The sequence below is a fragment of the Trichosurus vulpecula genome, chromosome 3 (assembly GCF_011100635.1).
Source record: "Trichosurus vulpecula isolate mTriVul1 chromosome 3, mTriVul1.pri, whole genome shotgun sequence".
Taxonomy (NCBI): Eukaryota; Metazoa; Chordata; class Mammalia; order Diprotodontia; family Phalangeridae; genus Trichosurus; species Trichosurus vulpecula.
In genome coordinates this window covers 188,297,265-188,307,410 of record NC_050575.1, presented here as the reverse complement: position 1 = coordinate 188,307,410, position 10,146 = coordinate 188,297,265, and the positions used below count along the sequence as shown (strand labels likewise).

Sequence of the window (10,146 nt, the reverse complement as noted above, 5' to 3'; positions counted from 1 at the left end):
GACAAAATAGCATAAATCTGAAATAAATTTCCCACATTCCTAAAGTAGTTTATTATAACAAATAACCCTGCATAGATTTTGGTAAACCATTCCATTGTAGATCAGTTTTCTGAGGACAAGACAAAAACAGTACATTTCACTAATACTTGAGGGTGTGATCCATCCGGTTGCAGTGTGAGGTAAACAATTAGAAGCAACTAGTCGTATTTAATAAAACTTAAACTATGGGATCCCCAAATGAACAGGACTCTTCAACAGCAAGATTGTATTTACTGCCTTGTCCATCTTTAAATGTGCTGGTTACTATCCTCATCCAGCCTTTTTCACCCTGAGGGGAAAAAAATGATATTAAGAGTATTAAGAATATTATTACCTCATTTAAGTTATTCACCATTTCTTGCCCTTTCAAGGCCCCTTTATATACGTGTACATATATGTATGTCCATATGCATATGTATGGCATTATGTGCCAGTTCCTCTCTGCTACAAGTATTCCCCCAGAAGGAGGAATTGTATTTATACTGGGAAGATACATATGGATGAGAAACCTAAGCCCCATCAAACTTAGGAGACTTGCTCAGGGTCAGGATGAGTAGTGGAATTCCCCCACCCCTCAACTCCTGGCCAGCCTAATGTGATGGGATTTTTTTGTTTTGTTTTTACCAAATTATCCTGTTCAGTTGCCCTTCTCTGACATTTTCTGTAAACTCTATCCTGATTATTATTTTTTTTTTGAGGAGAGAAGGGAAGGCAGTTGGTGTTAAGCCACTTGCCCAAGGTCACACAGCTACTAAGTGTCAGGTATCTGAGGCTGGATCTGAACTCTGACCCTCCTGACTCCAGGGCCAGTGCTCTACTCACTGTATCACCTAGCTGCGCCCCCCACCCCTCTTGTATTTCCTAGAGTGTAATGTATTTCTCATTACAACATTGGTTTTCTTGAGAAAGGATAAAAATGGATACAACTTAGAAAGGAAGCAAATAGTTTCAATATTAACCTGCAACATAAATCCTGCCAGATGTTGCCTTTAAATAGTAGAATTATGGGGTCTCACTCCATGACACACACATCTAGTCAGGTGTGTCACTACACTAAAATAAAGCCTGAGTAATCTAAAACATCAAATTTCTTTATGATGTAAAGTTTCACTTGGTTAATGCTTGAAGGAGAATGAACTTACCCAGGGTTCACCCCATGAATTCCGGACAATCCAGTATTCTGTTCCATCATCGTCAACACCCCACCCAGCCACAGAAATGACATGGTTTATTATGGCTCTAGGATTGTATTCAAAATAGACCCCACCAGTATAGTTATCCATGCCTTCTGTTGCCATTATGCCACAACTAAAAAGGAAGAAAAAAGCAAATACTTCTACTTAGGCTAATTTTTTTTCTCCAAAGTATCAGCTAAATTCAAGTGAAAAGAAACATCACATCATGCGGGTCATTCAGTTCAAAGATCTCTCCTGCTAAACTGTAAATGTTCTTGACATTATAGGCAATAACTCCCAACTCCTACCACCAACCAGCCCCCGAAACAAAAAAGCAGGAGAGGCAGACTCCCTTTTTACCTGATAGGACCATTTGCATATATTTCTGCCATCATCTTTTCTCTCCCAGAAAGGGTACCATAGTCCCCAACTTTCCAGAGGGTATAGTTCTTGATGAAATAGCAATGTTGGAATTCATTGCATGTGCCACATTCGTTAAATTTGTCACATTCTGCAGGCAAAATTAGATAAACCTTGAGTTGAGAATCAACTTTCCAAGGAGTTCTGTGAACAAAGAAAAAACTTAACTGCTTTCCCACTTACAAAAGAAAATAGTCATTTAAAGGGCGATAAAGGAGAGAAGTAAACTAGTCAGAACATCTCCTTTTTTAATAGGATCACTAAGGGCAAGCTCCTTAGAATGCCATGGCATAATCTTAACAAAATTTTATGGGCTTTTTCTTGTTCCTGGCAGTCAGTGAAAAGTAGCCACCTTCCACATGATAGGAAAGTAATCGAAGAACGTATTTCCTAGACTGACTAGTATCTTGCCCCAAATAGGACACAGACAGAATAAAAAGGGAGAGGAGGAGGAAGGTGGTAAGAAAGAAAAGGAATGAGACAAAATGAGATAGGATGGGAAATGAGGGGCACTTCCTGTGTTCCTCACACAGAAATGCTGCCTCATGTTTAGTAAATTAAAATGCCAATAAATAATCATTGGCTTTTTGAAGTGGATTGTTACAAGGCAGCCTGCTTAAGGCTAATTATACATATATGATGACTTTCAAAGCTGCTTGCCTACCCTGGTCTTTGGCCTGGTAGTTGTTGCAGGTCTCATCGGGAATGCCATGCTTGTTAGCATATTCCCACACAGGCAGATCATTCCCCCCTTCGCAGGACCCAGCATCGCCACAATCGATCACATGTTGCACCGACAGGAGTGCAGATGGCCAGGCTCCCTTCCTCTTAATGTTGATTCGATCTGTAACAAAAGTCCCAGCATTTTACCTTTCAGAAACTTAAGCCCTCAACTCAATACCACAACAGGAAAATGATGTTTTCCAGTCAAAGGCAGCAGCAAATGAAATTGGCAATAAGTATGAACAACCTGAGTCACTTGGATTTGCTACATTCTCCAGCCACAGCCCAAACTCTTCAGTCACAAGGAAAAGTGGACAATATGGAGATAGTTCTCTCGGGACAAGTTTTTCTTCCTCTAAAAGTTTTTTTTTTTTTTAAGTTCCCTTCTATTTTTTTTTTTGACCAGTATGAGGGGCCTGTCTTTGTAAATAGCAAGGAAAGTACCTCATACATGTTTAAAAATCTAACCACATTGTGAGAGAATCAGCTGCTTCTGACTCCAAGTTATTTCTAAATTATACTAAATGTTCACAATTTTTTTTTGCCAAATTTTAGTTTATTAGAGTTCTCTTTTTTAAACAAAAAATTTATTTAAATCACAGTAGCTAACTTTTATGTAGCACAGTAAAATGTTTTACATAAACTATCTCATTTGGTCCTCAACAAGCCTGTGAGGTGGGGTCAGGCAGGTTTTAGGGCTCATATAAGATAATGGAGGTGAAGCACCATATAAATGCCAGTTATTATGTATTATTGTCATTATTAATTAGCTTGTGATTTCAATCTCCACACATCTCTGGAGCTAAATCAATGTTTATGAAGCAACATAGAGGTATGCTAATAAATGCAAAACAACTGGGGTAAGGGAGGGGGAGATGTTTTTTAGTTTAATTTTTAGTTTTAATCTTAGTTTAATTTTCCTCAAGTCCACGTAATCAACAATAGGAAGCTGGGTGATGTAGTGGGTAGAACGCTAAGCCAAGAGTCAGGAAGACCCAAGTTCAAATGTGACCTCAGACGTATTGGCTGCTGTTGTGACCCTGGGCAAGTCATTGGGCCCTGTTTGCCTCAGTTTCCTTACCTGTAAAATGAGAATAATAATAGCCCCTACCTCGCAGGGTTGTTGTGAGGATCAAATCAGGTAATAATTGTAAACTGCTTAGGATAGTGCCTGGAACACAGTAAGTGCTATACAAATGTTAGCTATTCTGGTAAACCAAGCCCTGATTTGTAGCTGATTGCCAATTTCTTTTGCCAATGAGGTATAAATGCACACACTGAAAATTTAACAGTCCACTCAAGCAGTTTAGAGCTAGTTGGAGGACGCCCCCTGTGTGGGGACACTATTAACATTCCTATATGACAGATGAGGAAATGGAGGTTTTTGGAGAGGCTGGGCTACACAGCCAGTAAGTGTCAGAATACAAGCCTAAATCAGGCACTATTAACCATGCCGTGGTGTTTTTTTCCAAAAAAGTTTCTTTTTTAATTACCAGGCAAATTTAGTTTTTTGCACTGATGTTCAGTGGTAACTTTTAATATTTTTAATATGTCTTTCCCCTAAGATAGAACAAAGTGAATAACATAAAAAGGCCAAACTAAAAACAATGGTCACAAATAGGACTACCTTCAATATAGAGCAGAATCTAGTATCAGAATGATACCTTGGGCTTACACCAAAGGATTTAATTAAGACCTCCTTTAGGGAGGTGACTTCGAAGGAGGATCCCATTACAGCAAGATTCCAACATACAATGCGACTGTGCACTGGTACTTTGTCCCTCTTCCCCACCTCTAATAAGAGGGGCAGTGCTAGTGCTAGGAGCTAGCAGAAACCTCCAAGGCCACTGCTTGTCAGAGAGAGGTAGCCTTTTGATTGTTAACAGGGAGATGGAGCTGCTCACTGATTTTTAAAGTACGGTACAAGTTCAGTCATCTATGTCACTCTGAAGGGGAACAATTGTGAAAAAAATTCAAAGATCATTTCTACTTGGCCTCAAAATGCAAATATCATGTTTGACTTAACACAACCACCGTTAATGGTGGAAAAAAGTGGCCAGAAACTCTTAAATGAACCAAGATTAAATCTGATACGTAAAACTACAACAGTGGAAAGAGGAACAAATACAATGAATCTGAACTTTGTGAAATTATACTGACCAAATTTGGTCCCGGACAAGAGTCAGAAAAAATAATGCACCTTTCTCCACTGCAGAGGTAGGAGGATTATGGGAATGGAATAAATATCGCACATGCTGTCAGAAAAGCCTTAATTTTTTTTTATTTATTTTTTTTATTTTGATAAACTACTTTCCCCTCATATTTTAAAATCTTTGTGGGAAGTAGTCTCCTGGAGAGTGGAGATAGTTGGAAATTACTAGAGATAATGACTGAACCAATGAGTTCCTTTTTCAGAACTCCAGGATGATCAAAGCCTCTTTACTAAAGCATACTGGCACCTGCTTGTAAGCATGTCAAAGACAGGACTTCACCCCTGCTCTTCCTAGCTTAGAATTCGGCTTTCTATTCACTGTTCCTCAATAAAAGTGTCCTGGGCAGTCCTCCTATGATTACGCCTGTTTTCCTGGGGGTGGTTCAGCCTGGCGAATATAATTCCCGAGGACTTGTCTTTTCCCAAGACAAAAAGATAAAAAGCTGAAACCCTGAAACCTTCCTCCCCGGCACTTTTCTCTTAGAGAGACCAACACGATTGGAACTTTGATCCTGTTCCCTCTCTGTATAACCAGAGAAACAGGAAGGAGAACGAAGTCATGTCATTGTGACCTTAGTTCTTCCCACTGAAACCAAAACTTCTCGTCCTGCTCCTGACTTCACTAGAAGGTCGCCTTCCCCCTTTCCACTTGTAAAGGCTAGGAATATTTTTCATCGGGAGAAGAGAAATCCGAGCAATGTACAAAGCCCCGGTCCTAAAATGCCCTTTCGACCTTTTCACTCCCCATCTCCTACTTCAGAAGTACCCTACAGATACACTAAGTTATGTAACAGCCAGAAAGAGCTGAGGGATAAAGGCTGGGAGGGAAAACATGTTGAGGGAATTCGGCATTTTAATAACTACTCAAAATTCCTCTGGCAATGGAGGATAGTGGCAACTTGTCTGTCCTTTGTATACAAAGCTTCGGAGGTTCCGGGTCCAAAGTATTTTCTCGATTATCATGCCAATGATGCGCCTTCCCCTGGCCCCAGCCCTCTTCCCCTTCCCCCAAATACCCACAGGTCTTAGTGGGTCAAAAGCTCAAGCCCAGAAACAGGCATTAACCTAATGGCAAGGGAGAGTTTCAGGCATCAACCATTAAGGGAATGGTTTACTTCTCAAGAACGACTTTCTAAACTTTTAAAATGCCTCGAAGTTTTTGTTTGTTTTTCCCCTGTAAACTTTTTAAGTGCCGAGAGCCTTTGTTTTGTTTGGTTGGGTTTTTTGGGGGGGGAGGGGGGTGTTCCAGTATTGTTAAAATTGGGTTTTTCTTATCAGAATCAGGAAGAGAGAACAAAGGGAACACAGGAGGTCGGGTGGGTCCCAGTCACCCAGCAGGCTAATTTTGAAATTTTGTGAATTCGCAGAATCTCGGCCATGCAGACGCTCAGAATGCCCAGTCATCAAGGGGGAATTTTTTGCTCTTCCACATTAGCCGCTTTTCTCTGCCTTGGCAAAGTTTTAGGATCAACTGCAGAGAACCCCAAACTCCTCACAACACCGACACGATCCGAAGAGGCTTCTTTCCTTCCAATTTGCCCCCAAGCCGACCCGTGCCCGGCCCTGCCCTCTTACCCACCTGCCAGGGCGCTTGTGCTGGCATGGGCCCAGCAGGAGCCGCAGTACTGGGGGATGTGCTGGTTCCGGGTGATGCTGACATAGTTGACCCCGTTCACGTTGCGCCAGTCCCAGGCTTTGGGCAGCTCAGAGGGAGACAAGTACTCGTGGGGCCTGGGGTAGGTCCTAATGTGGAGGGAGCAGGAGTCACCTCGGGGACCCGTGCCAGGCGGGAGACACCCTGGTTTCCTTAGCTCCCACTCCTCTCTTTCTGTCCCGTACACAAACTCACACATGCATGCACGCGCGCGCGCACATACACACATGTACATGCACACGCACCTCCCCACCCCCACCCAAAGTCAGGCGAGTGCTAAGTCCCAGACTGCTCCCACAGGCGACTGGAGCTGCCTCATCCGCCTCGCCCGGGCGTTCCGTTCTCTTCTTTGCAGGGGGGAAAGGGTCACCCTAAAACTTCCCAGGACACTAGGGGCCCCTGCTGTTAGCTAGGGTTCTGACCCTCCCCTCTACCCTCGGTGCCGGAGCAGAGGAGGAAGCGTACGCCCCAGGCGCCCCTCCCCACCTGCGCCCCTGGGGCCGGTCCCCCCGCAGCTGTCGGTAGCAGGTCTGGCCCTCCCGGTAGTAGATGCCCGCGGAGCTCGGGCTCCAGCTGTCCCAGAGCACCAGCAGAAGCAGCGGCAGCGGCAGCAGCAGCCCCCGGAGCGGAGCCATCCCGCGTTTCCTCTGAGCTCCCGGTCCTTGCTTCTCCTCCTTTCCCGGGCTCGGGCCTCCTTATAGCTGCGCCCTCTCGGACCCACCTTCGGGGCGGTCCTCCCTTCCTTCCTCCTCCTCCCTCGCCCCAGGTCCGCCGGTGCCCGTGGATCCCCAAGCCCCGCTCCGCCCACAAGTCTGTGAAGCTGAGGGCCCCAGGGAGGCGCCGCAGCGGACTGGGTCCGGGGTCCTGGGCTCAGCGTCAGCCCGACGAAACCCCTCAGGCTACATTTCCTCCACCCCCGACCCTGGGTCTGTGAAGCCCCGACATTCCAAGTGCGCCCCTAGAGTATACCCCGCAGACGACCGCTGGGTTGTACCCTCTTGAATTTTATCCAGATCTTAACCTTGATCTTGATTTCAAACTTGTCTTTGAGGTAAATCTACCCACGGATGATTTTCACAAAGTCCTTTCGGCTGAAAGCAGCCTGCTCGAACAAAAACGCCCTTGACTAAGTAAAACTCAAGAACTAGAAAGATGCCCAGATGCCTCATCTCATCGATGCCCTTGGCTTCCGTACCACCTCTAAGCAAGATTCCCAAACTTTCTCCCCAATTTCAACCTCTCTTCTGACCTCTAAAGCTACATCTCCAACTGCCTTTTAGGTGAGCAAAGCCCAGCACTCAAAATTGCAGAGGACTAACCAGGTGGGGAAATTTCCTGTTCAGAAAGGAAATAGCACAATGGGGGAATAGAGTCAAGAAGACAGGTCCTTAGGCCATGCCAAGTGGTCTCTAAAACTCTTCCCAGAGTAGAGCACCGGCCGTGGAGTCTGGAGGACCTAAGTTCAAATCTGTTCTCAGACACTTGACACATTTACTAGCTGTGTGACCTTAGGAAAGTCACTTAACCCCACTTGCCCTGCCTTCCCCCCTCCAAAAACAAACAAAAAAAAGTTTTCCCAGGCACAGACATCCACCCTTAGCAGTTCGAAAACTGCAGCACATGCCATTTTCTATTATTGGCTTTATGACAATTCAAACAACCATCCCTGTAATCAAAACTCAAAAGAATAATAGTCCTGAGAATTTTTACCTCAAATAGCAAAATTGCATTAACCACGACTTAGGGCTTGAATATCTCTATGTATGTTTCCCTAACAGTTAACATTTCATTTATCCTTTACTTATGAATTAAAACTCAACATATTCTGGGTTATACCTGATTGTTGACTCATATTAATATGTTGAAGCGATCTCTTTAAACCACCCCATGCACTTTCATAATTTTTTAAGTGATGGCCAAAAATTCATATGTTAGGCTTCAGGCAATCTCCCACGATTTCCCTCCTTGGACGAACCCATGTCATAAGTGACCAAGGGATAACAAAGGCAACAGAGCAGATAGATTTGCAGGGTCTACTTTATCCACCATTAAGACTTACTTTGTTTCCAGGACCCTCTTGGACTGCTTCATAAGATGGATCTAAGGAACATTTTGAGAAACGTTATCCTAGAAGTTGAAGTTTCTCTCTAAGGATAGGTTATAATAGCTTTACAGAAAATGAAAGAGTTCATCGGGTCATAGATGTAGAGCCCCAATGGAATTCAGAGGTCAACTAGTCCAACCTTTTCATTTTACATATGAGGAAACTGAGACCCGAAGAGGGGGAGCCACCTGTCCAAGTACCTGCCAATAAGAGGGAAAAACCAGATTTGAGCCCAACTGTTCTGAAGTAATGCCCTAAAGAAAAATAATTTGTCTTATATGTGAATATTTTAAAAAAAAAGAAAAAAAAAAGCAATCCTTAAACTGAAGTGAGGAACTAAAAACAGAAGTTAAAATGAGAGTGGTTGGTTTCAATTCTCTTCTTCTGAGCAATGATCTTCAACCTCCCTGTTCTCAGATTACTTATGGTGAATATCAATAATACCTTTAGCCAGATGGATTCAAGACATATCTTCTTTTCTACCCATTTCCATCTGAAAGGAAAATGGCAGGTTCAAATACTTTAGCTATTTTCAATAATAAAACGTATTGAGTATGAACATGGAATCACAGTCAGCTCCTACACTGATGGTAAATTCTTCAACTTGAAAAAGTTACAAGCCAAGACCAAAGTGGAGGAAGTGTTGGTGCGTGATTTTCTGTTTGCAGATGATTGTGCACTCAATGAACAATCTGAAGATGAGATACAACAAAGTATGGATCAATTCTCTGCAGCTTGTGCTAATTTTGGCCTACCACCACCAAGAAAACACAGGAGTTCACACCATCCATACATGGGACCATGGTACAGCAAGTGGAGAAGTTATGAATTCTGTGTATAAGTTCACTTATCTCTATAGTGTTCTTTCCAGGGATGCATTGCCAGAGCTAGCTCAGTGTTTGGGAAGATCGGAAGGAAAGTGTGGAAGAGAAGAGGTATTAGACTGACTACCAGACTGAAGGTCTACAGAGCAGTTGTGCTGACCTCATTGTTGTATGCCTGTGAAACCTGGAAAGTCTACCAGTGCCATGCCGGGAAACTGAATCGCTTCCAATTGAATTGTCTTCGGAAGATTCTGAAGATCACCTGGAAGGATAAGGTACCAGACACTGAGGTCCTTTCTTGAACTAAACTGCCAAGCATTCAAACTCCGCTTCAGAGAGTGCAAGTACAATGGGCTGGCCACATTGTTCGAATGCAAAACATAAGCTTGCCAAAAAGACTATTTTATGGAGAACTCACACAGGGCAAGTGTTCACATAGTGGTCAGAAGCAGCAATACAAGGACACTCTCAAGGTCTCTCTTAACAACTTTGGAATTGATTGTGTGACATGGGAGACACCAGCACAGTACAGCTCAGGCTGGCAGGCCCACATCAGAGAAGGTGCTGTGCTCTATGAGCAAAGCAGAATTGAAGTAACTCAGAAGACATATGCGATGCATAAATTTAAAGAATCCACCCCAATGTTAACGTGGACTATTTGTGCCTGACCTGTGGTAGAACATTCCAAGCTCCTATTGGTCTGATCAGCCACAGTCAGGCACACTGTAACTTGACTCTAGCATAGTGATGTCATTTTGGTCCTCTTTGAGAATGAAAGACAACAACCCACCAATTTTAAAGTACCCAGAAGAAACTTTTTTTTTTTTTAACAAAGGTGTGGGGAGGGAACAAGACTATGTTACATTAAATTTTTCCTGTTGTATTTGGGGACATGTTATTTGACCCAGGATATAGCTAAATCCATGCACCAATTCAACTCAAATGTTTTGTCAAGTGCCTACTAGATGCAAAGCACTGTTACGAGTCTTGTAATG

The 10,146-nt window shown here is 43.3% G+C and overlaps 1 protein-coding gene across 1 annotated transcript; it reads right to left on the bottom strand.

The window, feature by feature from the left end:
• Positions 1–23: 23 nt before the first annotated feature.
• On the bottom strand, positions 24–6,891 carry CTSZ (cathepsin Z). Its single transcript, XM_036749388.1, has 6 exons — positions 6,710–6,891; positions 6,149–6,312; positions 2,299–2,478; positions 1,575–1,725; positions 1,182–1,347; positions 24–328 (listed from the first exon to the last, which is right to left on the bottom strand). Exons 1-6 carry the CDS (start codon positions 6,856–6,858, stop codon positions 218–220), a joined length of 921 nt encoding a protein of 306 aa, XP_036605283.1. The 5' UTR covers positions 6,859–6,891; the 3' UTR covers positions 24–217.
• Between the last annotated feature and the right edge of the window lie 3,255 nt (positions 6,892–10,146).

What these genes read in the sequence shown, in the direction of transcription:
- CTSZ (XM_036749388.1), bottom strand. Translation starts at nt 6,858, where the DNA reads ATGGCTCCGCTCCGGGGGCTGCTGCTGCCGCTGCCGCTGCTTCTGCTG. An exon ending in CAGCACAAGCGCCCTGGCAG is followed by an intron (nt 2,479 to 6,148) that starts GTGGGTAAGAGG and finishes CTTTTGTTACAG; the next exon opens with ATCGAATCAACATTAAGAGG. An exon ending in ATTCATGGGGTGAACCCTGG is followed by an intron (nt 329 to 1,181) that starts GTAAGTTCATTC and finishes TTTTCCCCTCAG; the next exon opens with GGTGAAAAAGGCTGGATGAG.